This window comes from Numida meleagris, chromosome 11 (genome assembly GCF_002078875.1).
Source record: "Numida meleagris isolate 19003 breed g44 Domestic line chromosome 11, NumMel1.0, whole genome shotgun sequence".
Lineage (NCBI taxonomy): Eukaryota > Metazoa > Chordata > Aves > Galliformes > Numididae > Numida > Numida meleagris.
Genome location: NC_034419.1, coordinates 4,011,147 through 4,034,194, shown reverse-complemented (window position 1 = coordinate 4,034,194; position 23,048 = coordinate 4,011,147). Strand labels below are relative to the sequence as shown.

The 23,048-nt window shown below is 39.8% G+C and overlaps 1 protein-coding gene across 1 annotated transcript in view; it reads right to left on the bottom strand.

Moving 5' to 3' along the window:
- SLC6A1 (solute carrier family 6 member 1) overlaps positions 1-23,048 on the bottom strand; it is a 60,840-nt gene that overhangs the window by 7,317 nt on the left and 30,475 nt on the right. The window contains exons 2-12 of the mRNA XM_021409847.1: positions 11,041-11,420; positions 10,197-10,328; positions 8,695-8,795; positions 7,432-7,541; positions 7,180-7,312; positions 5,908-6,042; positions 5,690-5,793; positions 5,244-5,368; positions 2,669-2,781; positions 1,546-1,677; positions 880-982 (exon numbers count right to left, since the gene is read on the bottom strand). Coding sequence (XP_021265522.1) covers positions 880-982; positions 1,546-1,677; positions 2,669-2,781; positions 5,244-5,368; positions 5,690-5,793; positions 5,908-6,042; positions 7,180-7,312; positions 7,432-7,541; positions 8,695-8,795; positions 10,197-10,328; positions 11,041-11,275 — 1,423 coding nt within the window. The 5' untranslated portion in view covers positions 11,276-11,420. The remainder of the gene's footprint in view (positions 1-879; positions 983-1,545; positions 1,678-2,668; positions 2,782-5,243; positions 5,369-5,689; positions 5,794-5,907; positions 6,043-7,179; positions 7,313-7,431; positions 7,542-8,694; positions 8,796-10,196; positions 10,329-11,040; positions 11,421-23,048) is intronic.

Below are 23,048 nucleotides of genomic sequence, written 5' to 3'. Positions count from 1 at the left end.
GATATTTAGAATGATATTTTACAAAATAAATTTAAAATATAACAATCCATACCACCCTTAGCCAACAGCTCAGGCTTTGCTCTGTAGAGTGTATGCACACCATGTACATGCAGAACTCCATACGAAATCAAAGAGTAGCCTTTCTGTTGCTGCTGTTATCTGCTAACTCTCCATCCTCTTCCAAAAGGTACATCCACTGCATTATTTATAACTTCCTATTAGATTCCTTTATTACTTGGCTGGTGCATTTTCCATTCACATTTGTAGAATTTATAGGCTGTTTATAAAAGCTGTTTCCTCCTCTAAGGCCACTTAAAGACAGCAGAAAGTCTCCAGTTACCTAGCTCTGAATCAATTTTGTAATATAACCTAACATTCCTTAGTAACCACGGTCCTTGGACTAGCTATCACATTATTAATGCCAAAATTAACATAGAAATACTATGGAAAGAATATTATTTATATTTCTTCATCTTTATACACAGAGCTTGTCAGCCCAGACTTCTGAATATTTCAGAGCAATTATGCAAGACAGAATTGACTGAGGAGCCTAGCTCTCCCTGCAAGATCCTAAAGTAACAGAGTCATTTCTGGAAAAGAAACATTACAAGGTACAAGAGACCTCAGTCATTACATTGTGAGAGGGAAAGAAAAAAAAAAAAAAGAAAAAGAGAGAGATGTCATTTAGTGTTCCTGAAACACCTAGCATCTAATCACTTTGAGGCTGATCCACAGGGTGTTTTAAAGAGGTGGGGGTACCTCACACCAGCCGCCCTGGAGTCCTCAGCAGAGTTACATGCATATGAAACAAGGCCAGTTTCAATTCCAGCCTCAAATGTGGGGAAAAAAAAAACAAACCACAAAAAAAAACTTGTTTACCATAGCACCAAGATATGGAGATGCACTCAAAGAATACAAGGAACAAGAGACTCATCCCGCTGGCAGAGTAGTAGTCAAAAAGCTTAAACACATAGATTCCACCCTAAAACACACAAGAAGGAAGTGTTAGAATAAGTATTAAGGACTCCGATCTCAAGACGGATTAAAATGCAAGCTAAAAACCAACAGTGGAGAATAGGTTAGGATGTGAATTAATTGATGTTAACAGCTTAAAGTCTTCTAACACATGAGGTCAATACTGACAAAAATTAGATTTGAGCTAGAATTCAATTAACTGGTTTGATTTCACTTGACTCCTTTTTGTTCGATAATTCAGTCATTTCCCTGAACCTGTCTGCAATCTACTAGATCACAGGAAGCAATGGAGAACATCTCTAGTTACCACTTCTTGGACCATAAGAGGGATTGGGGATATATGTATTTTCTTGTCACCTGAACTGTTCAGCAGGCCTCACTACATCCGTGGCATATAGAGATTGTACACCTGTAAGCTGATGTCTTCTTCCTCAAGCCTTTAAAGAGTGTAGGTGATAGATCCCGGCTACTTCAGTGGTTTGCAGTGATTCTGGGCGGGGATGGTGGACGGGGGAAATAAAGCAGACGTGGTACAGCAGACATAACATCACACTCTTCTGCTGAACATACCTGAGTAATGTTGGACAGCCCTATCAGATAGGAAACAATACACACAACAGCAATGAAGATTTCTCGTCGATTGCGCAATAACTTTGGAAATTCATCCACCAAAGCGGTTATGAATCCTTCGACAGTGCAGAACTGCAAATAAATTTAGAAATAAAATACAATGTGATGCATTGCAACTGCAGGATTGGGTTTAGGGGAGGAGTTTTTAATACCACTCATCACTGGCCTAAGGCTGCATCCATTAAATGACAAAGGAAAATTCATTTGACTTCAGAAGAAGCAGTGCTTCTGAATATCCTTGTTTCTGTCTGAAAAGATTTACGCAAAAAGATTTCCAGCTTGAAAAACACTCAACATTCGAAAGTATGACCTATAGCATGTGCTTAACAAGATAAAGTGCTCTTTCTTATGATGGAAGCCTGCAGTTGATGGCTTTGGTCCACAGATCCATCAAAAACTTAGAATTCTTCCATGATTTACTTACATATATGAAAGCAAATTGACTCAAAAAAAAAAAAAGATCAGATTAATGCTTCAGGGTGAAGACTAAAGACATAAGATTGATTCTAAAATGTTATAAATCAAATACTTTCTGCAGCTCCAGAAAACTCAATGTGATGGTAAGATTTTTGCTGAGGATGTGGTCCTCCAAGTATTTTTTTTTTCTATATTCAAAATAAATGTGTTTTATTAATTTTCAACAGTGCAATCAGAATTTAACCAATAGTTACAGGTCTTACAAATCATAGGGCATGAAGTCACCTTTCAGAAACACTTCTGCTATTTAAATCTTGTAAAAATAGCCCAATGATTCCCAAGTTCATTAACAACTCAAAAGTATTTTAATGTTGTGATTCAGTGATTAAGATTCCACATGAAGTTCCTTTGTCTGCAGAATAAATTGTCTGCACATTTGGCATACAATTCCAACAGTTCGTGAAAAATGAAAGGCTCCTCCAACTCTTTCCCTCCTTAGCATCTCCTACTGTTTATCTGATTATACCAGAAACAATGCACCAATAACAGCTGACAACGCAGAAAGCACAGAGCAAAGCCAACATTGTACCATACAGTTGTGGAAAACTCATCTTCGCTATGTTAATAATTTTTACACCCATTTTACCTGACTGTCAATTCCGAGCATAAGCAACATGGAGAAGAAGAGTATTGCCCACAAAGGAGAAATTGGTAACTGTGTCACTGCTTCTGGATAAGCTAGAAATGCCAGTCCAGGACCTGGTAGAGAGAAAGGACAGAAAACATCAGTGTGCTTGACTGGGTTCTGGGATTATCGACTCCTGTTGATACATAGGTTTCTCCAAATGACTTAGCCACGGATGCAGCATCTGCCCAGGGATTTCAGCTTAAATGATGTTCACTGTCAGTGCACACGTCTTGCATTAAAAAACAACCAATCAAAATTAAAAAAAAAAAACAAACAAAAAGCCCAAACCAACCAACTGAAGAGACACCTTTGTATAGTAAAACAAAGAATGTTATCCTTGGCTAGGAATGTATCTTCAGCTAATGACCAGCTTTCTCTTCCTCTGAAGTAATTAGCGATGGCTGTAATCTGCTCTTCACCGAGTATTTCACAGGAGAAACAAAGCTCAGAAGTGGAGAAGACACTTTCCAGCATTTACAGTATTCCCATTTGCTATTTTACCATGAATTCTCCTATAAAACACATTTTAATAAGCTTTGTAGTTGTAAATGGGTAAACATTTTCATCCACATTCCTAGTAATTGTTGATGGGGGCAAAGTACTGGAAGGAGAATATAAACTCTCATTACAGAAGAAGGAACTTCTTTTTGTTGCCGTAGCGTAGCTGGAAACCAGCTGATGTCAGGATAAGAGTGAAACTTGTAGAAACTAAATAGTCACAGAAAGAAAATTAGTGTGTTTTACCTCAGGTGGGTATCTGATTTTTCAGTTTTCATAAAAATTAGTCTGTCTGTGTTAATTGGTTAGACATATCTAGCTTTCAAACCAGTGAAGCAAGGACCCGCATTAGACACTTGAATTGTCAGAGCAAATGCAATGCAGATTTTGAAACAATTATTTATAAGCAACAGCAGATATGATCGGAATATGTCCTCTAAGTAGCAGGAGTAAAAGCATACTAGCATAAGATGACTATGTCCTTAATCTTACATATTGCACCAAAATGCAGCTATAGTTTTTAAAAAATATTGTTTTGTAAAACTATAAAGAATATTGCAGAATAACATGTCTCATGTTGCTAAAACAAAGCATCAGTGTCTGAGCTTCCTAGGAAAAATAGAAACATAAGTAAAAATGTCAAATTTCCAAATGTCCTTTGTGATTAGTGGTCACTGGAGGTCATAATACATCTTTCTAGAGTCTATTACCTTAGGTAGTTTACAATAAATTTAGAAGCTTAATGTGATATAAAAATATTGTTTTGTTTGCAGATGTAGTTTTATTTAATTACAACTATGTCGAATACAGATTATTTTACACACTAATGATGTTCCAGACATATTTTTTCATAGAATCATAGAATGGCTTTGGCTGGAAGGGACCCTAAAGATCATCCAGTTCTAACCCCCTTGCCATGGGCAGGGTTGACACCATTAGATCAGGCTGCCCAGTGCTCCATCCAATCTGGCCTTGAGTGCCTCCAAAGATGGGGCATCCACAACCTCTCTGGGCAGCCTGTGCCAGTGCCTCACCTCCCTCTGAGTAAAAATTCTTTCCTAATATCTAATTGAAATCTCCCCTCTTTCAGTTAAACAAACAATAACAACAATGTATGCCATAACATCTTTTGCTATTTTCTATGTATTTTTTTGTTGAAGACTATTTTTGGTGCTTAAATTCTCTGATTTTCTAAGAGAATATTTCATCAGTGGGATTTGTTTGCTAGTATAGTAAGACACATTTTGTCCACCAGACTTCCGCCCAAGCTTTCTGTTATCGGAACCCTCCCTGTGGCCAAAAGTGCTAAATGAGTATTTGGTACACCAGCTGGGTTAAGGTAACCATCTGTTCTGCTTCTGTAAGCTTCTTCATCTGGAAGAAAGGCAAAGAACTGCAAAGTATACAGAATCTATCTATGGATCTGTTGTTCTGCCCTACATAAAATGACTTTTCTAATAAAAGGTCCCATAAAGTTGGCTTATAGCTGTAGTCTAAACAGGTGAGAGATTGATCTGCCTCAAAGGGTTTGACCTCAAGAAATAGTAAAAGTAATTTAAAAACCTAACAGAATTTGAGAATATTTGGTCCTATAAGATAATGACCATAAATCCTCCTTTCAGGTTGTATTTAAGAATTTCAGTAGCAAGAGAATATTAATCTGATGTCACAGCTAAGCACTCAAATAGCTAACTGTGCTGCCACCTCTTGTAAATGGAGTCCCTGTAAGCATATTCATTAGTATTCATTGCATCAACCCAGTACGCGTTTCTGGCTGACCACTCTCCACATTGAAGCTTGGCAAGCCATGAAGGCAGGCAGCCTCTTAAATGTGAAATGATTTTGCGTGTGCTGCCTCAAGAGGTTTGAAATACTGGTTGCAAGAGGGAGAGCATTAAGTGCTACTGAAATGACAGGGAGCTGAGGAATGCTTTGAAGGAGAGATTTTAAGCAAATACGTGAAGCAGTTGGATGCAATATACAAACAAAAAATAACTGATGTCTCTGAACACTTTGAGAAAAATATATTATATACCTGATGCTGCAACATCTGCAATGGGCCTCTTTGTGACATTAGCCATGAATCCAACAATGGAGAAGATGACAAAGCCTGCAAACATGCTTGTGCATGAGTTTATGCAGCACACTATGATGGAGTCCCTGAAATAAAGATAAGGTGTTTTAAGCAGTAAGTAAAGTAATGCTAATGCTCAGTGTATTACCATCTTTTCCTGTGGAAAGGTTTTATGGATAAATTTCATGATTTCAGATTTCATAGCTTGGACTCTATTTCACCCTGGACAAGTCATGTCTCTCTCATTAGTGTAAATGTAGTTATACACCTCATTCCTACATAGGTATAACATTTAATATTTATATCAGATTATACATTATTTCAGAGATATAGGACCCTGAAAGACAGAATCCAACTCCAGCTGAGAGAGAGAAGTGCCACTGTAATATGTGCGGTCATCTGCTTACCTGTAAACATTATTGTGGAACGGGTTGTAACTTCCAAGGGCAATCAGCGAACCAAGACCCAAACCATAGGAGAAGAAAATCTGTGTGGCAGCATCCAGCCAAACCTGATGGCAAGAAATAATACTTTTAATTTGTTTCTGCACTTGAGGAGCAGGTCGTATGTCTGAAAGGTGCAGAGTTAGTAGCGAAACTTTTGTTTACAAAGACTAGATATTTACCTCAGAGTCTGAAAGCTTACTGAAGTTGGGAGTTATATAGAATAAAATGCCTTCCTTTGCTCCAGGCAGTGTTACACCACGGAAGAACAAGATAAGCAGCATAACATAGGGATATGTAGCAGAGAAATACACCACCTGATGTGAAGAAAAAAGACATTGTAAGTGTGGAAGAGTCATCTGTGTTTGTTCAGAAAACATTTGCTCCAAAAAATACTGTAGCAGCAGGTAAAATTGAAGCATTTATCAATCAAAGAATCATTAAGGTTGGAAAAGACCACAAAGATCATCAAGTCCAACCACCAACCCACCAGCACCATGCCCATTAAACCACATCCCTCAGTGCCACATTAATAGCATCTGACGTCAGACACCATGCAGACATCCTCCCACGCTGTTTATGGCCAAGGACAAGCTTAGTGCACAAAGAGTACAACCTAATGCTGAATGTCCTAAACATCATGTCTACAGTGCAGGCAGTTCTTGCCAGTTTTCCTGGGTGGGCTAGAATGCTTCCGCACCAGGGGCTCGTGCTTCTCTTTCTTGTGTTCAACAAGGGAGTTCCCCAAACCACAAGACTCATGGCTGCACTACTCCTACTCTACTTGTGGAATATCATCAGTTTATTTCTCTTGTTCTCAAACAGCTACTTGAACATTACATGATAACTGTCCGACAGGGTCCAACTCTCAAATGCTGTTACCCTTTCATTCCTGGAGAAAGGTCTCCCACAATAGTATAACTTCCTTTAATTCTGTTCTGTACTTAGAAACCAGTCAGACTCCAGGAAGTACAGCATGCAAGCATGTCTGTGGCAAGAACCACATCTGGCTCTCATTCAGCATAAGGAGGGGAAAGCTCTGGCATACACTTTCAACAGTTACATATCTAAGTCCATCAAGAGCTGCGTAATAAATATATGCTTGTTACTGAAGCCAAAACACTGCATCCACACTCTACTGCAATCCAGACTAGACAGAATATTCCCTCCAGGAGCAAGCAAACATATTTCTAGGGATTTTTCTACCTGGCAAAGCCAAGAAGTCTGCAAGTGAACATCTTAACCAAAATGGTCAGAGCAAGCTGTGGAGGAAGCAGCCCTTTCAAAAAAAAATGGTGCTCTATCAATTCAAATAGGACAGAAATGCAACACTTAACAGAACTGTCCTGGAAAACTGTCCCAGTATGTCTTACCTCACAAATTTTTAGAATATTTGAGTAAAATAGGCATTTTTAATCAAATGTTTTTACAGTATTTTTATTTTTTTATCTTACCTTTCCAGTCCAGCCCACCCCCTTCCAGATACAAAAATAAACCAGAATCCAGGCAATTGCCAGAGTGATCGCTAGTGGCCATCTGATTTGCCCTGGTTTTTCCAATCCATCAGTCATCTGGTGCATGTTGCGTCTAGAAAAAGCAAGCAGAACGTTGTATTTGACAATCAATTCAGAAGACAGTACATGAAATATAACAAGTTAATCCTTGCATATGCACAGAAATGGCACAGAGAAACATTCTCAGCTTACTCCCAGAATTCAACCACAGCGCTTGTCATGTTGGTGGTGTTTGCTAAGGTATAATTGGAGAAGCAGCGGTCAGTGTTCCATGGGTTCTCACAGTGCTTCCAAGGAAGAGTCTATTTACAAAAGAGAGAGAGAAAAACCTAAACAGTCAAGCACTTTTTAAGTAAGCATTACCCCAAGTATCTCATTTTACAAAAAATGAATGGAGAACTAACACATTTTGAGTTCTGCAGTGCACTGATCTCCCTGTGGTGAATGTCTGCCACATAAGTTATTTAACTTTATATCAATTATGTGAACCAGATGTGAAAATATTTCTTCCTTTCTTTACTGTACCTGCTCAAATGCTCTGAAGTCGGCTATGTCTCTCAGCATGTTAGAGTACACTGAGCATACTACAAGAAACAAGGGCAGCACAAAGGACCTCCCGGCGGTCCAGTTACCTCTTGTTGCACTACATGTAATAAAAACATGATGATTACTTATCAGAGTTCAATTATCTCCTTTGGTCAAGGAACAGTTAGAGAAATGGACACGTGGAAAACAAAATTTACATTACACTGTTATCTTTCCGAAATTCTGAGAGACAAAGCCTATTTACACATTATGTAATAGAGTGAATCTGATACAAATACCACATAGATTTTCTTTTGATGGCAGATCTTGGAAAACATTCTCACATTACAAAAAAAAAAAAAAAGAAGAAGAAAAAAAAACAAACACAAAACCCCCAACCTTTTACACACTAGAATATTTCTCAGAGGAATGATTGGTTGCCTCTTTGTTGAAAGACAAGGTGATACTAGCACTCTTGTTAGCATTCCCAGGACTAGCAGTCACAAGCCTGAGCACAGATTCTCTGCAGCTGCCTGGTAGAGAAGAAAGCAGGCATGCTTGTGATTGAATGGCAGACAGGTAATAAAGCGAAACTAAAAGGGCACAGATGAAAGACCTGTGGCTCTGAAGATCAGGATCAGAAAATTTAAACAAATCAGTAAGAAAGGGAAGCCTAGGGCTCCAAAATAAGCTTTTATTGTGTTTCTCCATTGATATTCAGTTTTCTATTCTGCATTTCTTATGAAGGAAAAAAATAGAATATTTTTCTTGAAAAACTCAAGAGTTTGTCTTGAATAAAAAAATTTTTATCCTACTGATTTTACGTATTTTGTGTAATCTCTCACCTTTGCAGTGAGATAGTTTAATCAGCTAGCTATGTCATTTTGATTTTCCTTGAACAAAATTCCTCCGCCTCAACCCCATACTTACAGTTGTAAAGGAATTATACAGGTAATAAATGGCCCATGAAATAATCACAATGTAGTAAATATTTAGCCAAAAGGAAAGGACTGCAGCAGCTAGTCCCACACCTGCAAAAGAAGAAACAAAGAAAGGTAACTTTTCGTAATGGTTGTACAAGTGTCAGCTCAAGTGCTGCAGTTCAGTAGGATGAATGACGCAGATACCGTTTACCAGACTCTGTAAGTTCAAATTCTAAGTACCATTGCAAAAGGATTGCTAATCTGAGCAATAGTTCAGTCATCCATAAGTTCAGTTACAGTGCCCAGTTCTCTGTGTGTGGTGGTAAGCAGTCACATCTGCTGCTGCTGAGATTTTACAGGAGTTTCTTACTTCTAGGGAAGAGAGCAAAATCAACTCATTCTCTGAATACAGCAGTACCACAGCAAGTTCTTGCAGATGCACGCAAATTGAGTAAGAGTTAAGAGCCCAGTTAGCCCTTTAGTGTGCTGTTCAAAGTACTTGATGTTTAGTATAATGCTATTTTGTTAGCTCAGACTAAAGAAACAGGACAGGCATTCTGCAATCAGAATGTCTTGTCTTCTGCTCCACATGGAGATTTCTCCTGGGTATTTTAAAAAGTTCAGGCTGATGACACTTGCCACATGACACTAAACAGGAAGAAGTATTCAAAATAATGAGTACAATGCAAAGTGAAGTCTATACTTTGCATTGTACTCCCTACCAACAGCAGTAACTCAAGCACAGTTACAATACTAATCTGTGAGAAACATTTTCATCCGCTTGTGTTTTCCAAATAAAAAATTCCCTAGCACAGAATATACTGTACAAAAACCTTTTATCTCACCCTATGCTAATTTTCACTCCTTCTGTGTGAAGTAATTTATAACTCAGTCTATAACTTGCTCCTTTGCTGGTCCACAAGTCAACTCAGAAGCTCCTAAGTACCAAATGATTTAGGATTAGAGGATGGGAAGCACAGTTTGTAAGGCCTGTGGGTCTGTACAGAATCTAGGCAAAAATCCTAAGGTTCTAGCACTGCAAAACCCAAACTAGCTGAAAATCTAAGCATGGAGTCATCTTTCTTTCAAGCAATTCAGATTGGAATTGCTAACTTTGAAGTGCCTGGCTTGTGCGTTTCAATACAAAACAAAAGAAGATACAAACCTTTGTGACCTGGAATAGAAACCTGGTTTATCAAAATGCTGTGAACTGAGGAATCAAGTTCTCTACCTGCTCAGATTTTGAACTGTCTTCGTATGTTCCTAACAAAAAAGAGTTTTTAAATTTCAAAAAATTAGTTTGTTGATGCCTTACTTTTGAAGGGAAATGAATAATATCCTAGCTTGTTTCAAAATTGCCAGTTACACCTCATAAAATTAGGAGCTGCTGTGAAATATGACAGTTTAAGTAAAAGTGAGATGAAGAAATGTCCTTGTCCTGCCACTTTCTATAACTTCCTCAACATGGAAAAAAGAAACAACAGAAAGAAACAGAAATTCATATTGTACCTTTGAACATTGGAGCAAGCTTCCACACTCCAAGGCCTCCTATAGATGTGTACTGACCAAGGGAACACTCCAACAGAAATAGTGGCACTCCAGCAAAAATTAGAGTTAGGAAATAGGGAATCAGGAATGCGCCTAAAAAGAAGTAAGAAAAAGCCTATTACAGTGGAGAAAGCCACTACTGTTTCTAGTGTTCCCGTCCCTATTATATCTGGAAAGAATCCCACATTTTTTCCTCTGAGGTGTAGCCCTCCAAAACAGCTAGTGAGAAGCGCATCCACAGTTATGAACCAGTTTCTCAAGAGGTTTTGCAAAGGGAAAAATGTCTCTCCCCATCATGTAAATATTTTCTATTTAAGTAAAAACCAAAATACAAAGGACCGTGCATTTTGTTGTCTTCATCTATAAGAGGAGCATGCATATGGTATAAAGGCTTTAACCAGAACTGGCTGCTTTCCAGCTGAAGTCAGCCTTTGATGATAAGCTCAGAGTAAGAGTTACAAGCCTTATGCAATCCTCTCAAACACTCAATCCAAAAGAGGGTTCTGAAGGGTTGGAGGGGAACGTGCTTCAATTCTTCTCTAATGCCTTATGGTCTTTTAAAATCGCTTGCCAATGAGACATTTGAATAAACTCGAGGGCACGGCAGACTTCAAAGCAGAGCGCCATGCTCTGAGATGCTTCCAACCCCCATGAGCTAGTTAAAAGCAAAGCAAAAAAAAACCTTAAAACCACACATACACAGATGAAAAAAAAAGAACTATTAAAACAGATTTCTAATATTTTTTATGGTGAATTCTAACATGCAAATATATCAGAAGTTGTAAGAAATAAAGAGCAAGCATACCTCCACCATTCTTGCCACAAAGGTATGGAAATCGCCACACATTCCCTAAACCAATGGCATAACCTACACAGGACATAAGAAAGTCAAATTTTCCTTTCCAGGTATCTCGGTCCGGAAGATCCGTCTTCTTCTTCTGCACTTTTACTACCAAAGTTTTAGGCTTGTCATTGGTGATTGAAGCGTCAACTTCCGTGGAAATCTGTCCGTCGGCCACTTTTGTTCCGTTGGTTGCCATGTCTCGGGGCTTGGCGGGGGAGGCTCTGGTGGCCGCCGGACGAGGGATTTCAGCTCCGGTCCACGTGGACAGCAGCTTTGCGGCTCGCCGTGGCCCGGCCGCGTGTCAGCCCTGGGCGGCGGGCAGGGGGCAGCTCCGGGGCGCTCTGCAAGGCACAAGAGGAGCACTCAGCAGGGCCCTGCTGCTGCGGTGTCCTACCCACAGCCGCGCTCTGCCCTCAGCACCACTTCCAACAGAGTGAAGAGGAAGAGATCAGAGCTAACACAGTTCTCCAAAGAAACGCCAAGCCACGGTCACTTATTTTTAATTTCCCTATCGTCTGCAGGGACTACAGTCCCTGAGTGTACAGATAACTGATCCTAATATGCCACACTGTATTGCACACGGCAGATATTTACTATACGCTATTCTCAAAACACATAGCAGAGAAGCAGCAGCCATGATGAAAGGTGGAAAAAAGGCTGTCTGTGCACTCATAAGTGAAGACCACTATGCTTAATCCTGATTCTTTGGTGACAGGAATAGGGTAATTTACTTCATTTTTACAAACATTCTTCAACTCCATGGGGTCAAGCACATATCCCTGTGTCTGGAAAAGATGAGTCAGTGATGAGTATTCTCTTTAACAGCCCAGAGTTTTTACACTGAAACTATTCCATTTAATCACTCTACATTAAAAAGCTAGAGGGTAATTCCCATGAGAGTAAGGTTCCTTTATGCATAGGAAGGTGCTACTATCATTATAGTTATCAAGAAGTACCGACCAGTAACAGTGAGTTGAAAAAGTTATGAACTGCGCACATTTATCTAAAACACCTTAATCTGAGATCCTCCCAAATGGATTAAAAAATAAACCAGATTAAGCAACAGGACTTATTATTGGGTTATGATGTTGAGTTTCCTATGTAGTTATAATTAGTTGTTAATATAATACAATGTTCTACTGAGTTTAAGTTGTACGTGCTTCAGTACAACAGTCTGCAATAAGCACGCCTCAATTTGTTTAATAATTTTTTCACCTGCCATTACTGCTACTTTACAATTTTCAATTTTTAAACAAATGAAAATAAAAAACAAGGAAATTAATGTGCATTATGCAAAAGAACCGAGGATAGTCTGATCAACTCAGAGATGTGTGTGACTCCTGTAGACCTCCACACCTACATTTTGATGAGAAAAAACCACTGTGAGCTGCTGTTTGCTGCATGTCTACTGTTTGCCCATGTGTGAGAGATTTATTTACGCAGTTCTCCTTTCTTAGCTCCTTTTACCATTTGCCAGTCACTAGTCCTCAAACCAGACACTTCAACAAATGAAATACCTTCCTGTGTGAAGCTCCATGTTATGGTAATGTTGGCAATTTTGGCCATAAGCTCCTGCAAAGACCAAAATCCATAGATTTATGGAAAGGTAGATCGAGATTATTCATCATTCACTTCTAGTCGTAAATTATGTCAAAAAGAAAAGTAAATCATGCAAAGCTTTTTCTATAAAAATTGTTTTTCTTCAACTTCCCATTTCAGATTGCTGTACTAAAACGCTTCTTATCCTCCACGAACTCAAGGACATATGTGGCAGTTAAAAAGGACTTCAGTTGGAAGCTGGGGAAGAATCACCTGTGAGATTTTCTGGGGTGAGGATCATGCTTATAAACTTCCTCTCTGTTCTACTTTAAGACTGAATGCAAAAGAGGAAAATCACTCTAAGTATTTTCCTGTCCTCACAAGTCATTCTGTGTGTAGACATCTTCCCTTTATGAAATTGTGGGCTTAGTTTTCCATATTTCTATGTTAGCTTATCTAATTTGGCATACCAAATGCCATTTCTATCTGCAGTCTACATTATTCTTAACATCTACTCGTCGGGAAATAGGATCTCTTAAGGACAAATCATTAGAACACCTAAAAGCAGAGCCAAGACTCCCAAAATCCATGTGCAATTTGAGAACACAGAGTTCTCAAAATGTTTCATGGTGATTTGCCCCCATCCTGTACAATGCTCACCTCGATGATTTCTAGTGAGGGCAGGGTCCTCCAACCTTTAATCTCCAGCTTTCTCCACCAGTTAATGAAGGCATTTACTTCTATTTTAGGGCTTGGGAAAACTTTCTTCTTGAGAGACATGGCTGGCACTGCACCTCTATCATAGATAAAAGGTACCCATATCTGAGATGATGAAGTTGAAAAGGCTCCTATTTCAGCACTGCCATCTTGAGGGGGGAGAACACAAGACACCAACACAATCCTATCCCCTAAAACCCTCAGGTTGGCCCATGCTCTTAAAGAGAATGACATCACGCCTACACAAAAAAGCACTATGACCGGTCCGAGCTTAGCTTCTTGAGGTTCTCAAAAATAGGACAGAATTAATCTGAACAAATGTCAGAACTGCCAGCACAGAGCTCTTTACCCGAGTTAGTTGCTGCAGGCTTCCCTTGTGCCCAGAGAAGGCCGTCATGTCAGCAAGGTCCATCTGACCTAAGCACGAGTTCTCCATGCTGATTATAGAGCCAGGGCACATAGCTGACATGTACATCTGCACAGCAAGTGTTTCCAGCTGCATGAGCTGAAACCCATCCTTGCTAACCAAGTCTTAATCTCAGCTTCAGCATGTAGCAGACTGTGACGAAGCATTCAGAGCAGTAATTGCAGTTACTGTTACATCCCCTCAAAAAGTACCATGGAATATGGTTCTCTCATGTGTAATTCACCAAATCCTGAACTGCAGCCTCCAATGCAAAGCTTAAGTCCATGCTTACAGGCTTTGTATGTGATTTCTGCTACACCCCAAACAGGAAAAAAAAAAACAAAAAAACAAACTTTTGCTCATGAGAAGTTTGAGCTTTTCAGATAGCCTTTCAGAAAACCAACAGCCTTTGCATAAGGCAATATAGATCATCATTTTATGGACAAAACTAAGTTTCCATTCTGAGGATGGATTGAGATCACGTTGCAACTTTGACCTCCTCACCCACGTTTGTAAGTCTAAGGTGCAGACAGCCTCCAGAGCACTAACAAATGTGTGGCTAGCCAGCACCACCTACTGAGGAAGATGGAGAACTGGAAGTGTTTCTTTCTGGCCAAAGGAAGCTGTCCAAGTCATCAGGTGTTCTAGTACTGTCATAAACAAGCCTCATACTAGATCTTTATTTATTTATTTGGCACTTAATTTGGACTGAGCATCAGGAGGAGATTCCAAATATTGGAAAAAGCTGTGTGTTGATGAGTGGAAAAAGATACCCCTCCAAAACAAAATCAACAAAGACAAACAAAACCCCAGAAAAAAACAAACAAACAAACAAACAAAGAACAGTACATATATATATATAAACCATATCTATGGTTGATAATAAGGGAGAAAATGTTGGAGGAAACTCATCCTTACACTGGCATTCCTGGGATGGCTCAGTGATAGATCTCAGAACTGAAAACCCATGCCATCAGGAGCATGGATTCAGCCCCTCCCATCTACAAACAGGCTCTGCAGGTGAGTGCTGGGCACAGAGCCTGCCCTTGCTGTTCCAGCCCTTGGAGATTCTGTGGAGCTTTGGGTATCGGACAATGGAAAAATCCTTTAATTCCATAGGCTTGAAAGCACTTTTTTTTCCCATGTTATGGAAAATAATTTTCCCCAAGCTTAAGAAATAATAAATTACAACAACAGAAGTAGCCTCTGGCCTCCAATTTCTCCTCACCCCCACCTTTATATACAGTAGCTCTTCACAAACTATGACTTGCATACAACAATCCAGAACAAGAGTAGGCAATGTGGCAGCAAAGATACTTGGTACACACCCTCTGATCTGATTAGGCATTATCTTACATCACAGAGACTGAAATTTAAAATGAGTTTAACGTGGAATGGGACAGCAAGATACTTACGTAACCTCTGTGGCTTGGCTTGGGCGAAAGGAAAGACAAATTGCAGTTGTCAGCCAGCAGAGCAGGTAGGACACTTGGAATTCAATGTTTCACTTTGCAGGAAGAAGCTGGAGAGATCCTTTAAATAAGTCAGCCTTTGCTCCTGCAGCACCTTTGTGCCAACACTGAGTGTACTAGGAAGGGCACGGTAGCTTCCCACCACATTCCTCAATGCACAATAGAGCTTCCTTGACTTCAGTTACTAGGGTTGCTCAGCCAAGAGGAGAAAGCCCTCTAAAATAGGGATTTAGATACCATGTGGTTGTCCCGCATCACCACCACATTAGAGAAGAATGAGTTGAGAGAGCCAAGCACACATAACAGCCAAGGTAATAAGCACAGCCAGGGAAACCAGAACAAAGATAGTGCCACTTCATTAATAAAAGCATTTTTCTCTCTTCTGGCCTGCATAAAATTGGATTTGAAAAGTGTAGAACTGGTTGCATAAAATCAAAGTCTGCAGCAATACTCCTATCATCTTTCACAAGTGATATCAAAAGGCAAAAAAGGAACAGTGCAGAAGCGCACACAGCCAGAAGGAAACTGCCATTCCTATAGAACCTGTAACCTCTGCCACATTCAGAGTTCAGCACCCCCTCCCCTCCAATCCATTGTGCTCCTCCTTCCCTGGAGTGCAGCAGCTCTCAGGGCTCCAAACAAGGCAAGACTATGGCAGCTCCATACAATAAATTCTGATGAAATGCTGTAATATAAAATGCCACATCACTGTCATAAAACTTTGAAGGTATTATTGCTGTGACCTTAATGGGACTCCAGTTGAGCCCACTGCCGCCAAGGGTTATTTTCACTTACATTTCTATTTATGTTGGGCAATCAAGTCAAGAGAACACCACACATCCTAAGTTTCATAGCAAAACAGCTCATGTCAGCAATGTCCTGGAGTGCGTGAAATGAGACTGAAATATAGAAAGTATTAAAAGAGTACTTGTGAAATGGTCTTCCATTTCACAAAGGAAACTCTGTTTTATTATTCTTTTACAGGAGGGATACTGCTTGGAAGCACACAGTGCACACCAAGTGAGAGCACACATGCTGTTACACATATACATAGCAAAAACCCATATGCATTGAAGAATGCTCCTACTAACTTGTCCCACTGGTACTTTAGATCTCTCTTAAGAATCTGGCCCCTTGAACTGAAACTTCCACACTGTGTTCATTTTGTTTCAGTACTTTACGCAGTGCTCAGAGACATAACAAGCCACCATTCTTCCTTAGTTTTCTTATGGGGAAGAGAATTTTCCTTTATGGGCAATTGTTAAATTACATGTAAACATATAAATAAAAACAAACAAATAAGGAAACAAAATGGAACAATAATTTCTGTTCCTTTGGGTTCGCCTCTTCGGAGTTTGCCTATAGTCTCTGCTGGTCATGAAAAGCTATCACAATTCCTAGAAGTATTTTGTTGCGCTTGCTCTCCTATTTCATTTCTTAAGATGGTTATGTGGAATTTGGCACCAGTGTGACAAAACAAGTCCTCAGTTGCAACAGCACGAGCATCTGATTTCCCAGCTGAATGCTCCAGAGAGCTCTGGCAAACCACACTGAACAAATGGAAACTGAAGCTAAACTTGCTTTTCTGCAGTATGAAATAGCAATGACAGCAATAATGATTGGAAGCAAGACAAATGTGGGTGGGAAAAGCAGAAAGCAATTTGATTTTCACCATGAAAATATGCACTAACTACAAGTGTCCATTTTTATTTTATCTAAAGTAAGTGCACAGAAGCTAGACTTGGTGGGAATACCTATTTGAGAAAAAGCTCGGTAGCGGCAGGGCCTTATCTGAAAAAGTACTGATAGATTTTAGGTAGATGTAACGGGCCCTTCTGTAATGCTTTTCTCATGCTTAGCTTGGATAAACTAAACGTCACATAATTTCATCTGAGTCCTGACATGTAATCAGTGAGGCACATTAGGTGTTCTGAAGATAATACGTCAACAACAGAAGGAACGTAGTTGGATCAGAATATTTCTAAATTTGGCCCAAAACACAGAGCTGTATACAATTTCTAAATTAGATTTGTCACTGGTCCGTAGCAGCTTGCTATTTTCAAGTTAAAAGCTTTCCTTTTCCCCCCACAGGTCTACCTTTCAACTTTAACATAACCTTCTCTCAGAGTAAAAAAAAAAACAAAAAACAAAAAACAAAAAACAAACAAACACAAAAAACCCACAAACAAAATCAAAGCAAAACCAGAACAAATCAAATATACAGGAGTAAGTGTGCTGCAGATCAAGGCATCTATGAAACTGTAGAGCGAGACTTTTTTTTTTAGCCATTGACAACAGCAGCTCTTGCAGAAATCTATGAGGGCTGCTCTGAAAGTAATGCCTCCTGTTTTAATATGCTGGCCCACAACATCAGAGATGGATGTTGGTGGTATGGCAGTAGAGGTGGAACCTTCCTGCCAATATTCTGTTACATTTTGTTGCCATGTGACAGATGGCAGCAGAGGGGCAGCCTGACAGAATGGCGTCTGACGTGGAAGTGTGTATGAAGCAAAGGGGTGGAACTGAATGCCTCCATGTGGAAAAAATGGCATCCACTGACATTCACTGACACTTGCTGAACATTTATGGAGATCAAGAAGTAGCCATGGGCACAGTGAGAGGGTGGGTGGTGCATTTCTGCTGTGGCAACAGCAATGTGAAAGATAAGCCATATTCTGGATGGCCATGCAAAGCTGTTACCTCCACTGGTGCAAGTTTTGATGAGCGCAGCACGTAGGTTCTTGTTCACTGCTGGCGAAAATGCATAGCTAATGTTGGTGACTACAATGAAAAACAGTGTTTTGTAGCCAAGAATTTGTTCTATCAAGGAGCATTATTGTGCTCTTTGTATCTGTTTTAGTGTCCACTGAAATAAATAGGAGGCATTACTTCTGGAGCAACTTACACATCCTCTGAAGATCTGGCTGTATGAGTTGTATGTGGACATCATATGCATCTCTTTACTCTTTTTTTTCTTCACTCTTTATACAGTATATATATGTATATATTTGCTTTGCTGAGGCATTTTGGAAAGCTACACACTCTTAAATATGGAATAGATCTCCATGGAAGCTGATGCACACAGGTGGTCCAGCTGAGATGGAGTACACTCCATACTATACACTACACTACAAACATTTTATGACTATCAGTCTGTTTTGATTGGGAAAAAAAAGGTATTACAATTTGGATGAAGAGAGAATTAAGAAACAAACCTCAAAGAGAAGTACTGACTGTGTATTTAGAAGGCATACAAGCATGTCCTGCACTTCAGCCTTCCTCTTCCACCCCCACAGTCATCTCTACTTCAAAACAGTTACCCAAAAGTGCTGCATGGCCTTGAGGTTGTGATGTTTTTTCAACAGTAACACAACTACACTAAGTATTGTCTGATCACTGATTTTATGTAAAAAAATATGGTCATCCCAGTAACCAGAGGTAGGTCTGACCAAAAAAAAAAAATTTTCAAATCAAAATGTGGCTCTGAAGAACCATCAGGAAGATAACAAAAGCAGTATGTTCAAATAAAGTAATTTGGAATGCTTTTAAAACACTAAAGATCGGTCAAGCTTGCATCTTGCAGCGGGATCTAACATTGGTAGAGGAAAGATGGAGTGGCACTAGATTCATTGCCCTGCTATTTGTTGACACATGTATTTCCAGACAAAGATTTTGTCCCCACTGAAAAACACGCTGACATCTAGTCCCTCAGGCTCTAAGATATGACATGAAGACTCATCTACTTGCTCCCATTTCTACCTTTCCTTAACATTTTTTCTCTCTTCCAAGATACTCAGCAAAGCCTGCATATGAAGGAAAGTAATTAAATAGTTTCCTAAAAATACTGTCTCACCTGCTCTTTGGTTGTGCAAGCACTTCTACAGCACTTATCTGTCTCTCATGGGACATTCGAGGTCACCCAAGAATGCAAACCAGTGGTAAGGCATTGCACGTATATCTTTGACTTGAACACCGCCTCACCACCACCAAGAAGTAAAACCAGCAAGTTTTCAATTTTCTGAGCTTCCCAAGCACGAATAGCTCAGTCCTTCAGAAACATCATCAGAACTGCTCATGTTTCTGTGGCACAGAGATTCCTGCTGAGACAATCTGTGTAATTTTGAGCCCAAACCACAAGTATTTACTCTCCAAGTGCAGCTTCAGTTCAGCACTGAGACTTGCTTCATCTTCAGAGTATACAGAACTCTCCCAGTGTGAAATTCAATCTTAGTGTAATAGATACTAAGATCTAATTTTCAGAAAGCTTATCTATCATATAGCACTGCTATCAGAACATATAACGGACAGATCCTTAAGCAGATATATATCCCTTTATCCTCCACAAAAATGCTTCATATTTCTTTCTGAAGTGAGAAACCAACAAAAAATGCAGAATCATGAAAAGTATAGCACATAGCAAAGTTCTTTCTGATGAGAGGGAGGTGAGGGATTTTAAAAAAATATATTCTTTTTTGACAAACAATGAATTCTATTATTGTTGTTATCATCAAAGCTGAGAAAAAGAAAAAAGCCACACATATCACAAGCACAAAGGTATTTTAGCAATCCTGGGAGACAGCTTGAAGCCTGTTTAAAGAATGGCAATGTTTTCTTATAAATCCTGTAGTGATTTTGTAGAAATCTGTACCGTTTTCCTTTAAAATAGACAACAGATCCTGGAGGGAGGTTCAAGGAGTCATAAGGTTTTCCCACTCGTTGTGGAATTATATAAACGTTACAGTCAGTTTCTTACAAGGCTCTTGTGCTGACGTACATTACTCCCCAGTCAATCTCAGTGCTTTTAGCAAGGCTGTAGGTAGTTAAATATTATTTGGGCATATTATTGCTCAGTTGACAGTAGCACTATCTGCCCCTGCTACTCAATATTAACTTATCAAAGGCCTTTGAATAAAATTCTAGCATTTAAAAACAGAACCAACTAGCCCTTACAATTTGGGGTACATATTCATTTAGACTTTTTTTTTTTTTTTTTGTGATTTCTGCCTTACTGAATATGGCATTTTCTCTGTTGTTTCCTTTGCTGCATTCTTTGCAATAATGCCTTTAACACAATCTCTATTATTAGCTTTTACACAGATTACTGTATTAAAATAACAATCCACACATCCACATCAAGCTTAACCACAGTTACACATTCAATAAGATTCACTCTAGAGAAGCTGCCTAGCTAAGAACAGCCTTATTTGGACTCTTATATACTGATTGTACTTCCATCTATCTGACGTTTTATAAAACGGAGTAATAACTTCACTGCCATATAAAAATGGTTTTGCTCATTATACTTCACATCAGTATCATTCCATGGCTGTAAATAGTACTGGGAAGCATTTGCATTGTGCAAACACAAGGCCTTCCCTCTGATTCCACAGTAGATTTCAGTGCAGAAAACACAGCTGTTAGGGAAACATGGAGCAGTTCAAAAGTGACATGACGGGTGACAGCACCTTGGTTTGTGCTGGGAGGACTGCTTTCAGTATTCCCTCACATGCTCTCAGAAAAAAAAAAAAACAAGAAAAACCTGGCACCTGTCAGGTTCCCCTGGCTCACAGAAGCAAGCCGGCCACAAGTACTGCGGGGCAGTGGGCCTGCTGTCCTGCTCTGAGCTGGAGAGGTCAATCACAGTCCTGGCATACAGGAGCTGCCCATCACAGGACTGGCTACTCATACAAGCCTCTTCCTCCTGCCCACCCCTTTTCCCTTTCCCACCCCGGCCTTCAGTAACACTAAAGCTATACTTTTGTAACAGCCTCTTCATATTTCCAGCACATACAAGTGAGTGGGTGAGAGAGATTACTCCTGACCTTGTAAAGGCAAATAAATACACATAAAGGCTCCGTTTAAGATCACAGCCTGCCTCGATGCAAAATAAAATAAAATAAAATTTCAGTGTAATTAACTGGAGGTAGCATTTATCACTTAGTTTTTACCAGCATGGTAAATTATGGGTTATTTCTCATCCCAAACTAGAGAATATCCTGATCTGCTACACACACGTTTGCTGGCAAACAGCGTTCCACTTCCAAATTTTCCTTATGATTTGTGATACCAATTAAGAGTTTCATTCACACAAATGACAAGTGCCAAAAAGACCACGACTACATTTAATTCTGAAGCGGTGTCTACAGAAGAATAGTGTGAAGTGACTACACCTCAGGCACAGGATGGAATTTCAGACTCCAGCCAGGTGTTTGTGCTATTTCTCCATGCATATTGCCACAGCCAGTAGCTGAGGGTTACAAATACTTTTAGAAGCCCAGAAAAAGTGGCAGCTTGCCTCTTTCACTGGCAGCTGCTTCATCCCCAAAGATGTACATATTTCCTTTAGTGAAAACATGATACAAAACACTGTGCTTTCCTTCTGCGTGTGCTGAACAAGGCTCTGGAGGTTTTGGTTTGTCTGAGGTCTGCAAGAATATCCCATCTGTCAGTGTGTAATATCTTTTTCTTTTAAGCATTGTTGTTTTGTGCAAGACTTGCTAGAAACATATTGCTTTACATGCCAGAATACATCAGAAAGAGCATCGTTCATGCCAGAAGCTACCCATATTTAACACAGGCACCGCTGATCACCACCCTGTGAACGTCTCCTGTTTTGCATCAAAACTCACACTGCTGCACTGCCATATGAGAAGCCTGCTGCTGAAAGGGGGAGTTGCAGCAAAGGCAATGCTACTGCATGCTGTATGTCCTGACCACGTTTTCAAAGATGAAACTCACAGAACTTGATCCAAACACCCAGAATTTCACTAAGGACACAGAGTACCTCAGTCTGTAAAGTTTTTCATGTTGTTCCCAGTACGCAGTCAGGTCAAATTTAGAGTAGAAATCATCTTAAAATGGACAGTTTTTCTGAAGATGCTGTTATTAATTGATTGATAATTATTGATTGAAAAAGAGACATCTTCACTTTGACCTCTTCAAGGACCTAGTTGGGGGTATCCCCAAGTTATAGAATTGGAAGGTAAAGGGACCCAAGAGTGTTGGTTGACATTTAAGCACCACTTTTTCAAGATTGGTGCATCTCTGAGAGAAAGAAAACAGGAAAAAGCAGCAGGAGACCTACATGGATGAGCAAAGAACTCACTGAAAAACTCAAATGGAAGAAGAAAGTCTATAAAATGTGGAAAAGGGGTTTGGCCACTTGAGAGGAATACAAGAATGCTGTCAGGGCTTGCAGGGATACAACAAGGAAGGCTAAGGCCCACTTGGAGTTAAATCTGGTGAGGGAAGTTAAGGACAACAAGAAAGGCTTCTTTAAGCATGTCAGTAGCAAAAGGAAGACTAAGGAAAATGTGAATCCACTGCTGAATGAGATGGGTGCCCTGGTAACTGAGGACATCAAGAAGGCGGATACTGAATGCCTTCTTTGCTTTGGTCTTTACTTCTGAGTCTCTGCCAGCCAGGAATCCCAGACCCTGGAGATAAGAGGAGTCTGGAGAAAGGAAGGCTTCCTTTTGGTTGAGGAGGATCTGTCCAGAGACTGTCTAGGCAAACTCAATACACGGAAATCCATGGACTCTGATGGGATGCACCCATGAGTGCTGAGGGAGTTGGCAGAAGCGACTGCCAAGCTGCTTTCTATCATGTTTAATAGGAAACGGAGAATGGAAGAGGTGTCTGAGGTCTGAAGAAAAGCCAGCGTCTCTCCAGTCTACAAAAAGAGCAAGCAGAATGAGCTGCAAAACTACAGGCCAGTCAGCCTCACCTCCATCCCTGGGAAGGTGATGGAACAGCTTATTCTGGATGTCATCACAAAGCACATCGAAGAAAAGAAGTTTATTAGCAGTTGTCAACATTGATTCACCAAAGGGAAA